The sequence below is a fragment of the Protobothrops mucrosquamatus genome, unplaced genomic scaffold (assembly GCF_001527695.2).
Source record: "Protobothrops mucrosquamatus isolate PMUCROS unplaced genomic scaffold, P.Mucros_1.0 scaffold4502, whole genome shotgun sequence".
Taxonomy (NCBI): Eukaryota; Metazoa; Chordata; class Lepidosauria; order Squamata; family Viperidae; genus Protobothrops; species Protobothrops mucrosquamatus.
This window is the reverse complement of record NW_015390408.1, coordinates 11038-23909: the sequence shown is the minus strand read 5'-3', so window position 1 is coordinate 23909 and position 12872 is coordinate 11038. Positions and strand designations below refer to the sequence as shown.

At 42.9% G+C, this 12872-nt stretch overlaps 1 protein-coding gene across 1 annotated transcript in view; it reads left to right on the top strand.

Moving 5' to 3' along the window:
• LOC107299069 (ATP-binding cassette sub-family F member 1-like) overlaps positions 1 to 12872 on the top strand; it is a gene marked incomplete at its 3' end in the record, with an annotated part of 29265 nt that overhangs the window by 8634 nt on the left and 7759 nt on the right. Inside the window, exons 8-11 of the mRNA XM_029286672.1 lie at positions 2466 to 2546; positions 3842 to 3916; positions 10230 to 10334; positions 11754 to 11837. Of these exons, the coding sequence (XP_029142505.1) occupies positions 2466 to 2546; positions 3842 to 3916; positions 10230 to 10334; positions 11754 to 11837 (345 nt within the window). The remainder of the gene's footprint in view (positions 1 to 2465; positions 2547 to 3841; positions 3917 to 10229; positions 10335 to 11753; positions 11838 to 12872) is intronic.

Genomic DNA, 12872 nt, shown 5'->3' with positions numbered 1-12872 from the left:
TTATCAAGGAGACGGATCAAGTTTGCTAGTTTAAACATAGAATCTTGTGCCATATCAGTTATCGGACGTTGGCGATCATGTTGGCGATCCTGTTTTTATCAGCAGCCGCACAAAAAAGTGCTGCTGAGTTTTGTCCAAACCAGTCCCTTAGATTTTGAAGCCACAATGTTCTTCTTCTGCCTGGACCTCGTTTGCCTTCCATCTTTCCCTGGAGGATTAAATGGAGTATGCCGTATTTTTCTGGGTGGCGCATCACATGTCCGAAATATTCTAATTTTCGTTTTTTAATTGTTTTGATGATTTCCCTTGGCTTTCCTGGGCGGCTTATCACCTCCTCATTTCTGACCTTGTCAACCCAGCTTATACGTGACAGCCGCCTGTAAATTCACATTTCAAATGCTTCTAATCTCTTCAGGTGGCCTTCTGTCTGAGACCAACTCTCTACTCCATAGAGCAGGATAGAAAAAAATATAGCATCTGACAAGCCTGATTTTCAGTCTTAGGCTTATGTCGTGACTGCAGAAGACCTTTTTCATTTTGAAAAATGCTGTTCGGGCTTTTTCTATCCTTGTCTTTACTTACATAGAATTTATTTACATAGAATGTAGAGCTGAAATAATACCCTTGGACTGGAGTATCTTTTTTATTAAATGGTAAATCTTTCTCTCCCCCCCCCCAAAAAAAAATTCTTTTGAGTCAAATTTGACTCCTGGTGACTGTGTGGAGAAATCCCTGCAGTTTTCTTGACAAATTTTGGAAAGGTTTGTCCTTGTCTCTTTCACTCCTTGAAAGAGAGTGACTGGCCCAAAGTCTCCCAGCTGGCTTTGTGGCTAAAATGGGGCTATAACTCATGGTCTCTCAGTTTCTAGCCTGATGCCTTAACCCAGGGGTAGGCAACCTTGGCTCTTTTATGACTCGTGGACTTCAACTCCCAGAATTCCTGAGCCAGCCATGCTGAGGGGAAAGGGAGAGGTTTCCAAGCCGAGCCATGGTGGCTCAGGAATTCTGGGAGTTGAAGTCCACGAGTCCTAAAAGAGCTGAGGTTGCCTACCCCTGCCTTAACCACTGTACCAAACTGGCTCTTAAGCGGTTCAAAGAAGAATACTAGCACACATATGGATACTGTTGTAGAAGAGAAGTGAGAAACTGTTATAGAAATGGCTTGTATATCTGTTGTGTAAAAGCAAAAAGTTGTTATAAGTTTGTTCCCTTCTACTGTGCTAAAGAGAGTCGGAAGTCAGTGCCCTTTTCTTTTTTCCCCCTTCTTTACACTATCCCCCTTTTCTCTTAGTTTTCCACATTTTTTCCTTGTATTTTATATTTTGATAAAATTAATAATAATAATCTTTATTGATTAGCCCTTGGGCCATATCAAAGTGCAAAGTTCCAGCAACAAATTATTACTAAAGTTTGATAAAAGCAATTTAAAATGAAATTTGATAAAATACAGTTTAAAATGGAATTAGAGTAAAATACGACTTAAAATGAAATTGGAGTAAAATACAGTCTAAAATGAAATTAAAATAGAGTACAGTAATTTAAAATATAGATACAATATGATAAAATTATGTCTTGGAGTCACCCTTGCAATCTACCCCAATCAGTCCCACATATGCAGACCTCAACCGAATCATTTTGTTTAAATACTGTGCTGCGTTAAATGTTATTTTCAAGTTCTGGCCGCACATAAGGTGAGTTGTTTTGATATGGGGATCCCAATGAGTCATTTGTTTGGTATATAGACCGAGGTACCTGTCTCTCACCCTCTTGCACAGGCAAAATCAAATAGTATGTGAGCCAGGTCTTCTACCTCTGCCGCTCCACAAATGCAAATATGCTCATTGTAAGGTATAGAATGGAATCTCCCATATCTGACCATTGTGTCAAGCTGTTCGAATCTCGCTCGCGTAAATATCTCCCTAAGGTGTTTTGGCAGTTGTAACTTCAAATAGCTGTCTACTTCAAAAGTACGTTTGTATTTACTCAGCCATTTCAAGTTACCCACCTTTCTAAGGATCGCTATATCATTTTGTGCTTCTATACCCTTAATTCTTTGGGAAGCTCTTTTTTTGAATTGTTCTCCTATTACACAAGAGACAGGAAGACCACAGCTTCTTACAAAATTTGTTAGTTGATAAAATTAATAAAATTTCTGAAAGAAAAAAAAAAGGTGAGAAAACGAGGAAGTTGGCCATTATACAGGCTGGACGGTAGACAGTTTGTGTGACAAGGGCCCAGGAAGAGCTAACAATCCTCAGGGGGACTGAGTACCTTTCAGGAAGGAGAAACGAAAACACAGATGCAGATCCTGACATCCATCCATCCATTTTTGCTTCCAGGAGAGCACAAAAAGAAATGTCAAGGAGATATACATATATATATTTCTTATTGTGTGGAATTTGTGCTTGGTTGAGTCATTCTGTGTGTCATTTCTCTCTCTCTCTCCCTTCCTTTTTCACATTCAGAGAGGAGGCTCAGCATTTGCCACCCTGGCTCAGAGTGATGAGGAGGAAGCAGAAGAAATCAAGCCCAAGGAAAAATCTAAGGTGCAGGAGAAGAGGAATGTTGAAAAATGAGAGCTGAAGTGCGCAGAGACCAGCTGATGGATAGATCTCTAATTAGGTTCTGGTTGGGATTGTTTGTTAGCTGGTCAAAGTAGCTCCGTTGGGTAGAATTCAGGGTTTGAGCTCATCTTTTCCAGGGGATGCCAGACCCTAAATATTGAAACACTGATCTAAACTGGAAGTGATCTCTTAAGTCGCTGTCTTCTCCTATTCAATTTCCAAGGGTAACAACTGTGAAGGCTAATAGTAGTAGTAGTAGTAGTAGTAGTAGTAGTAATAATAATAATAATAATAAGGAGGAGGAGGAGGAGGAGAAGTAGTCGTAGTAGTAGTAGTAGTAGTAGTAGTAGTAGTAGTAGTTGGAAGGGACCTTGGAGGTTATCTAGTCCAACCCCCTGTTCAGGTAGGAAACCCTATACCATTTCAGACAAATGGCTGTCCAGTCTCTTCTTAAAAACTTCCAGTGTTGGAGCATTCACCGCTTCTGGAGGCAGGTTGTTCCACTGGTTAATTGTTCTAACTGTCAGGAAGTTTCTCCTTAGTTCTAGGTTGCTTCTCTCCTTGATTAGTTTCCATCCATTGCTTCTTGTCCTGCCCTCAGGCGCTTTGGAGAATAGCTTGACTCCCTCTTTTGGGGGGCAGCCCCTGAGATATTGGAACACTGCTATCATGTCCCCCCTCGTCCTTCTCTTCGTTAAACTAGACATACCCAATTCCAGCAACCGTTCCTTATATGTTCTAGCCTCCAGTCCCCTAATCATCTTTGTTGCTCTTCTCTGTACTCTTTCTAGAGTCTCAGCATCTTTTTTACATCGTGGTGATCAAATGCCATCTCTGTGGCATTATTGTCTCTTACCCTACTAACTACAATACAAGTAGTCCTGGCTTACCGATCTCTCATTCAGTGACTGTTCGAATTATGATGACACTGGATGAGTGATACTGAAACAAATATCAAAACTCCAGCTGTTGCTTTTGTCTCTCTCTCTCTGTGTGTGTGTGTGTGTGTCATAAAACGACCATCTTTCCCCACCCCTGATCTAGTGGGACAGGGTGCTTTCATCCCCGATGAGCAGAAAGCAGACTATTTTGAATTAAGAATAGTTTCTTTCCTTAAGGAGAGATGTTTCTGAGTAGGCTGATAATTTTTAATGGGTGTATTTCGACAGTTAGGTTATTTGCAAAGCTGGAAGAGAGTTGGAATTACTATTGTGTTTTTTGTTTTGTTTCCTTGCTTAACAAAATGTTTACGCCCATTTCCTTGGTTTTCATTTTAGGCTGGAGCCAAACAAGCTGCTCAGTCTGAAGAAACTACCCAAAAAACAAAAGGGAAAAAGAATCAGCCAGCCAAGGTAAGTGTACACAATCTAATGAAGAAGCCAGAATGGCCAGTTTTGATGGTTGTGTGGAAGATGCGTGTGATTCCGTTACTGCTCTGTGTGCTGAGTATTGCCTTTTTCAGCAAGGTCAGAGCAGCTAATAATAATAATAATGATAATGATGATAAAGTTGGAAGGGACCTTCGAGGTCATCTAGTCCAACCCCCTGCTCAGGCAGGAAACCCTATACCATTTCAGACAAATGGCTGTCCAGTCTCTTCTTAAAAACTTCCAGTGTTGGAGCATTCACCGCTTCTGGAGGCAGGTTGTTCCACTGGTTAATTGTTTTGACTGTCAGGAAGTTTCTCCTTAGTTCTAGGTTGCTTCTCTCCTTGATTAGTTTCCACCCATTGCTTCTTGTCCTGCCTTCAGGCGCTTTGGAGAATAGCTTGACTCCCTCTTCTTTGTGGCAGCCCCTGAGATATTGGAACACTGCTATCATGTCCCCCCTCGTCCTTCTCTTCATTAAACTAGACATACCCAATTCCAGCAACCGTTCCTCATATGTTTTAGCCTCCAGTCTCCTAATCATCTTTGTTGCTCTTCTCTGTACTCTTTCTAGAGTCTCAACATCTTTTTTATATCGTGGTGACCAAAACTGGATGCAGTATTCCAAGTGTGGCCTTACCAAGGCATTGTAAAGTGATCTTGATTCTATCCCTCTGTTAATGCAGCCTAGCACTGTGTTGGCTTTTTTGGCAGCTGCAGCACACTGCTGGCTCATATTTAAATGATTGTCCACTAGGACTCCGAGATCCCTCTCACAGTTACTACTATTGAGCAAGGTACCCCCTATACTATACCTGTACATTTGGTTTTTCTTGCCTAAATGTAGAACCTTACTTTTTTCACCATTGAATTTCATTTTGTTAGATAGCGCCCAATGTTCAAGTCTGTCCAGATCCTCCTGTATCCTAAGCCTGTCTTCTAGAGTGTTGACTATTCCTGCCAGCTTGATGTCATCTGTAAATTTGATGAGTTCCCCATCTATCCCCTCGTCCAAATCGTTGATGAAGATGTTGAAGAGCACTGGGCCCAGAACAGAGCTCTGAGGCACCCCATTACACACTTCCCTCCATGTAGATGCAGTTCCATTGAGGACCACACGCTGAGTACGGCCGGTCAGCCAGCTACGGATCCATCTGGTGGTGATGCTGTCTAACCCGCATTTTTCTATCTTCTTGATAGAAATCTTTGGACCGGCGTCCGCATCTTAGACAAGCCAAGGTGGTGTCCCTCAAAGAGAGTTCAGGGTCTTTGAATGCAGTTGAATGCAACTGTCAGTTAGGGTGGGCGAGATTGTTAACGATGCAAGCTTAATTAGGGTTTGCAAGCTTAAATAGGAATATTTAAGCAAAAGAAGCTACAAAACTCTAATTTCATAGGATCATGGAATCATAGGATTGGAAGCCACCTTGCAGATCTTCTAGGTCCAATCCCATCTAAGACAAATTGTTATCCAGCCTTTCCTGAAAGCCTCCACCAATGGAACATTTCTTTGCCTTGTTCCTAGGATTTTAGGAGCAGTTTAGACAATTTTGTGTTCCTTTGCTTTTGTCTTCTAGTCCGACTTGGCTCCTGGTACTACATGGGTAAGTCCATGCAGTCTTCTAGGCAACATTTTCTTCTAGGCCAGTGGTGGCGAACCTATGGCACGGGTGCCAGAGGCGGCACTCAGAGCCCTCTCTGTGGGCACGCGCGCCGTCGCCCCAGTCCTAGGCCTTCAGCTGGGTTTTATAAAATCTTTTTGCTTTAGGCCTCCACCGCCGTGTGCAAAAAAAAAAAAGGTTCAATCAGTCAATTTCAACTTCTCGCGGGGAAAAAAAAATCTTGCAAAGTTGGAATTGATTGATTGAACTATTTAGTCCCACCCAGTCTGCCGTTACCACCGCAGCCACGCCCACCCAGTGGGCCACACCCACCCGGCACCCGACGATGCATAATTGGGTTTTGGTTTCAGTTTGGGCACTCGGTCTCTAAAAGGTTCGCCATCACTGTTCTAGGCCTAAGAGAGAGTGATTATCTCAAGGTCAGCCAGCTGGCTTCCATGTCTTAAGCAAGACTGGAACTCCGGTTTATCTGCTTTTAGTCCAGTTACTTAACCCACTAGATAGGAAGCTGGCTTTCAGTCTAGACAACAATATAGAGCAGGGGTAGGCAGCCTTGGCTCTTTTATGACTCGTGGACTTCAACTCCCAGAATTCCTGAGCCAGCCATGCTGAGGGGAAAGGGAGAGGTTTCCAAGCTGAGCCATGCTGGCTCAGGAATTCTGGGAGTTGAAGTCCACGAGTCATAAAAGAACCAAGGTTGCCCACCCCTGATATAGAGGAACTCCTCAACTTACGACTGCAACGGAGCCCAAAACTTATGTTGCTAAATGAGAAACTCGTTTAGTGAGTTTTGCCCCATTTTACGACTTTTCCTGCCACATTCGTTAAGTGAATCACTGCAGTTGTTAAATTAGTAACACTGTGTTTTAAGTGAATCTGGCTTCCCCATTGACTTTGCTCGTCAGAAGGTCTCACAAGGGGATTGCGTGGCCACAGGACACGGCAACCGTCATAAATGTGAGTCAGTTGTCAAGCATCCGAATGTAAACCACGTGACCCTGGGGATGCTGCAACGGTCATAAGTGTGAAAAAATGGTCACGAGTGACTTATTTTCAGTGCCATTGTAATTTCAAACGAACTGTTGTAACTCGAGGACTACCTGTATTCTATATCATGCCCTTCTACAGGTAGTCCTCGAATTACAATCATTCTTTTAATGGCCATTCAAAGTTACAACAGCACTGAAAAAAACGACATGACCGTTTTTCACATGATCATTCCAGCATCCCCATGGTCACACTATTGAAATTCAGATGCTTAGCAACTAGCATGTATTTATGATGGTTGCAATGTCCCAGGGTCATGTGATCACCTTTTGCGACCTTCTGACAAGCAAAGTCAGTGGGGAAGCCAGGTTCACTAATAATAATAATAGTAAAGTTGGAAGGGACCTTGGCGGTCACCTAGTCCAACCCCCTGCTCAGGCAGGAAACCCTATACCATTTCAGGCAAATGGCTGTCCAGTCTCTTCTTAAAAACTTCCAGTGTTGGAGCCTTCACAGCTTCTGGAGGCAAGTAGTTCCACTGGTTAATTGTTCTAACTGTCAGGAAATTTCTCCTTAGTTCTAGGTTGCTTCTCTCCTTGACTAGTTTCCACCCGTTGCTTCTCGTCCTGCCTTCAGGCGCCTTGGAGAATAGCTTGACTCCCTCTTCTTTGTGGCAGCCCCTGAGATATTGGAACACTGCTATCATGTCCCCCTTTGTCCTTCTCTTCATTAAATTATTAATAATAATAATAATAATAATAATAATAATAATAATAATAATAATAATAATAATAATAATAATAAAGTTGGAAGGGACCTTGGAAGTCATCTCGTCCAACCCCCTGCTCAGGCAGGAAACCCTATACCATTTCGGACAAATGGCTGTCCAGTCTCTTCTTAAAAACCTCCAGTGTTGGAGCATTCACCGCTTCTGGAGGCAGGTTGTTCCACTGGTTAATTGTTCTGACTGTCAGGAAACTTCTCCTTAGTTCTCCTTAACAACTGTGTTACTAGCTTATCAACTGCAGTGATTGATTTGACAACTGTGACAAGAAAGATGGTAACATGGGGCAAACCTCACATTGCTGTCCCACTTAGCAACAGAAATTTGGATAGAATAGAATTCTTTATTGGCCAAGTGTGATTGGACACACAAGGAATTTGTCTTCGGTCCATAAGCTCTCAGCGTACATAAAGCTATGAGTGATAAATCATGATCATAGTCATCATACAAATACATTCATCATAAATCATAAGATGCAACACTTAGTCATAGTCATAGGATACTAAATAATCAGTTGACATAAATCATACTAGGAAACTAAAACAATATAAATTGTAAGATATAAGCAACAAAGTTATAGTCATAAGATAAGGAGATAGGTAATAGGAAAGATGAGAAGAATATTAGTAATTCAGCCTTATTAGGTAGTTTGACAGTGTTGTGGGAATTATTTGTTTAGCAGACTGATGGCATAGGGGGAAAAAAGTTGAGGACTACCTGTAGTACATATATAGTCCTCGACTTATGACCACAATGGAAGCCCAAAAGTTCTGTTACTAAGTGAAACTTTTGTTAAGTGAGTTTTTGCCCCATTTTATGTTTCTTGCCACAGTTGTTAAATGAATCACTGCAGTTGTTAGTAATACGGTTGTTAACTGAGTTGGCCTTCCCCATTGACTTTGTCAGAAGGTCACAGAAGGGGTCACGCGACCCCAGGACACTGCAATTGTCATAAATGTGAGACAGTTGCCAAGTTTCTGAATTTTGACCATGTGACGATGGGGATGCTGCAACGGTCATAAATGTGAAAAACGGTCATAAGTCATTTTTTTCAGTGTGTCGTTGTAACTTCAAACAGTCACTAAATGAACTGTTAAGGACTATCTCTATTGCAGCGGTAGTGTTGTGGGAATTATTTGCTTAGCAGACTGATGGCATGGGGGGGGGAACTGTCCTTGTGTCTGGTTGTTCTGGTGTGCAATGCCCTATAGCACGGGCGTCAAACTCGCGACGTCACATCACGTGTCGCGACGTATCGCGGCTTTTTTCCCATTACCGGCAATGGGGTGGGCGCAGTTTTAGCATGACACATCCGGCCCGTGGGCCGGCAGTTTGACACTCCTGCCCTATAGTGTTGTTTTGAGGGTAGAAGTCGAAACAGTTTATGTCCAGGATGCGAGGGGTCTGTAGATATTTTCACAGCCCTCTTTCTGGCTCGTGCATTATACAGGTCCTCAATGGAAGGCAGGCTGGTAGCAGTTGTTTTTTCTGCAGTTCTAATTATCCGTTGAAGTCTGTGTCGGTCTTGTTTGATCGCAATGCCAAACCAGACATTTATAGAGGTGTAGATGACAGACTCAATAATTCCTTTGTAGAACTGTATCAGCACCTTTTTGGGCACTCTTGAGCTTTCTGAGTTGGCGCAGGAAGAACATTATTTGTTGTGCTTTTTTGATGACATTTTTGATGTTGGGTGTCCATTTTAAGTCTTGAGATATTATAGAACCCAGAAACTTGAAGGTCTTTACTGCTGATACTGTGTTGTCTAGTATTGTAAGAGGTAAATAGAATAGGAGGGTTTTCTCCTAAAATCTACAATCATTTCTACAATTTTGAGTGTGTTTAATTCAAGATTATTCTGGCCGCACCACAAGGCTAGTGGTTCAACCTCCCGTCTTTATGCCGATTCATCGTTGTCTCAAATGAGGCCAATCACTGTTGTATCATCTGCAAACTTCAGTACTTTCACAGAGGGATTTTTTGAGATGCAGTCATTGGTATATATAGAGAGAAGAGAAGTGGAGAGAGCACACAGCCCTTGGGGGGGGGGGCTGTGCTAATTGTACAGGTATCTGATGTGATTTTGCCTAGCTTCACCTGCTGCTTCCTGTCTGTTAGAAAACTTATGATCCACTTACAAGTGTTGTTAGGCACAGTTAGCTGATTCAGTTTAGTTAGAAGAATATCTGGAATGATGATATTGAATGCTGAGCTAAGGTCTACAAAAAGTACCTTTGCATAGGTCAGTGATGGCAAACCTTTTAGAGACCGAGTGCCCAAAAACCATCCCCCCACCCTGTTCCCGCTCTGCCCTGCCAGCTGGGTCATCCACCACCTCCACGGCCCGCCACAGATGACCCAGGCAGCCCAGCAGCACCATGGTGGCCACACCCTCCGCCCGTGCCCTGCAGCATTATCTGCGCGCGACGGGGCACAAGGGCGGAGTCTTATCCCCGCTGCCCGGCTACTATGTCCTTGGCTGCGCTGCTTTGCGTGGGCCGTGCCCGGGGGCGACTCTCCTCCAGGGGGGGCTGCTGGTGAGGGGGCCGTGAGAGGAGGCGGGGCTGGGGCGAGGGTGCGTGTGCCCACAGAAAGGGCTCCGAGTGCCGCCTCTGGCACGCGTGCCATAGGTTTGCCACCACTGGCATAGGTCCTTGGAGATTCAGGATGTTGTAGGATGTACTGCAGAACCATATTAAGAGCATCACTGGCCGATTTATTTGCTCGGTAGGCAAATTGCAAAAGGTCTAATTGTGGTAGTATGTCGAGGATCACCTGTATGCAATCTGTGCTACTTTTTGTGACAAGGACCTGTGGAGTTGCTGGAAGTGAGCGAATGAGAAACCCTTTCCAATATAATGTATAATGTGTTCTTTTCTTGATCTTGGCTTCTCCATTGTTGCAGAATATGTTTGCTGCTCTAGAGGCAGAGGAGACAGACGAGGAAGAGGATGATGGAGAGGAAGACTTCACGGAGGAGAAAGAGGAGTCCAAACAGGACAGCCAGCCGGTAAGGATCCAGTTCTCTAGGGTGAAGTATGGACCCATTGGTTTAATGCACCTTCCTCTGTGCGGCCCCTTCTTACGTATGATGGGGTAGTGTGGGTGACTTGGGAAGAAGAGCAGACCTCAGGAATCTGACATCCTGCAAGATATTTCAGACATTTGAATGCTCTAGAGCAGGGGTACCCAATCCCCGGTCCGTGGACCGGTACCAAGCCGCGGCATGCCAGCAACTGGTCCGCACAAACAAGCAAAGCCCCATCCATGGGATGCAGGCAGCACACAAAACCACATCCCCTCCGGTCCGCGGAAAAACCTCTCTCCACGTAACCGGTCCCTGGTGCCCAAAAGGTTGGGGACCTCTGCTTTAGAGCTGACACTGCTGCCTTTGTTCTCCACCCATGTCAATCATGAATTGGGGAAAACGTCTTAGAATTTTTGTATGTGATCATGTGAGGAGTGGGGGAGGGCAATCGAGAAATGAAAAGATATTATTTAAGCCTCTGCTCTTTATATAGGTCCATAATTTCCCCAAAATGTAAAAAAAAAAAAAAGGGGCCATTTTAGTCCTTTACAGGGACTCAGAATGTGTTACAGAAAAATAGTTTCTGGGGCACCTAGATATGATGGGGATAGCAGCACAGCCTGTTTATCGCTGCTCCATAAAGCTCGCAGTTTTTTCCCCTGGTTCTTGCCCTCTGCACTGTAGAGCTTTCGTCTGGGGAAGGACTCTGCTTGGGGGTGCCAGAGCTTGCCTTAACTGAGTTGGGCCATAATAAAATTTCAGTGGAAAACAGTCCATAGCATCTCAGGAAGGCACTATGGGAACTCCACTAAATTCCTGAAGGTGCCCCGCCCCTGCCCGCCCCCCTACTTGCCTATGAGATTAACTGTCAATCTACAAACTTGGGATTCACACAGGAATCCTAGCAGTTAGTGTAGCGATAGCAATACCACTTAGACTTATACACTGCTTCACAGTGCTTCACAGTTCTCTCTAAGCGGTTTTACAGAGTCAGCATATTGCCCCCCAAAAATCTGGGTCCTCATTTTACCGACGCTGGAAGGATGGAAGGCTAAGTCAACCTTGAGCCGGCCAAGATCAAACTGCTAGCAGTCTGCAGAAGTAGCCTGCAGTACTGCACTCTGACCACTGTGCCACCACGGCTATAATGTACTTTCTAATAAGATTGGAAAGACCGTGTAGAAATGTTTCCTTCCTCTCCCGAAGACGAGTCACTTGTGATAATAGAAGTTGAAGCAGCCAAGTAGTCAAAGCAGTCTATTGAAGTAAGATTTAGGCCTGGAGATGACATGACGGGACTTAATTCTGCATCCAAGCTCCAAAGTTTTCACAGTAAACTCTTTTGGTTCCCAACATGATAACGTTCGGCTGCCGTGAACTGGATTCCTCTAAACTCTGTAGGCATCGGAGGAGGAAGATGAGAAGAAGGAAGATGATCCCTATGCACATCTCAGCAAGAAGGAGAAGAAGAAACTCAAGAAACAGGTTAGATGTGGTCCTCCAGTGGAGGCCAGCTGTTACTTCTAATTTTTGTGACTTTGCTTGACTTTGCAGCCATAACACACATTCTTTTTGTATACTCTTATTCTCTTATCCCTGTTTTAAGGGTTTATAGAAGCAGATTGTACAAGGGAAGGTAGAAATAAATCTCACCGCAGTTGAGATTGGGAATAAACTTTGTCGTGAAATCTATCTAAAGTAGTTTGCGGGACATTTGAAATTGTAGCAGAAACATGAACCCCTAGATCCCATCTGATGAGGAAATAATAATAATAATAATAATAATAATAATAATTATTATTATTATTATTATTATTATTATTATTATTATTATTATTATTATTATTATTATTATTATTATTAATAATAATAATAATAGTAATAATAGTAATAATAGTAATAATAGTAATAATAATAATAATAAAGTTGGAAGGGACTTTGGAGGTCTTCTAGGCAGGAAACCCTATACCATTTCGGACAAATGGCTGTCCAGTCTCTTCTTAAAGACTTCCAGTGTTGGAGCATTCACCGCTTATGGAGGCAGGTTGTTCCACTGGTTAATTGTTCTAACTGTCAGGAAGTTTCTCCTTAGTTCTAGGTTGTTTCTCTCCTTGGTTAGTTTCCATCCGTTGCTTCTTGTGCTGCCTTCAGGTGCTTTGGATTCCTGTAGCTTCATTTCCTCTTCAGATAAGATAAGATAAGATAATCTTTATTGTCATTTTTTTACTGTGGGCACAACGGCACACATCAAAAATGAAATTTAGTTGCCCATTCTCAAAGTGAAACATACATGACACACACCTAAACATATTATATACAACATATAATAATAATAATAATAATAATAATAATAATAATAATAATAATAATAATAATAATAATAATAATAATAATAATAATAATAGTAAAGTTGGAAGGGACCTTGGAGGTCATCTAGTCCAACCCCCTGCTCAGGCAGGAAACCCTATACCATTTCAGACAAATGGCTGTCCAGTCTCTTCTTAAAAACCTCCAGTGTTG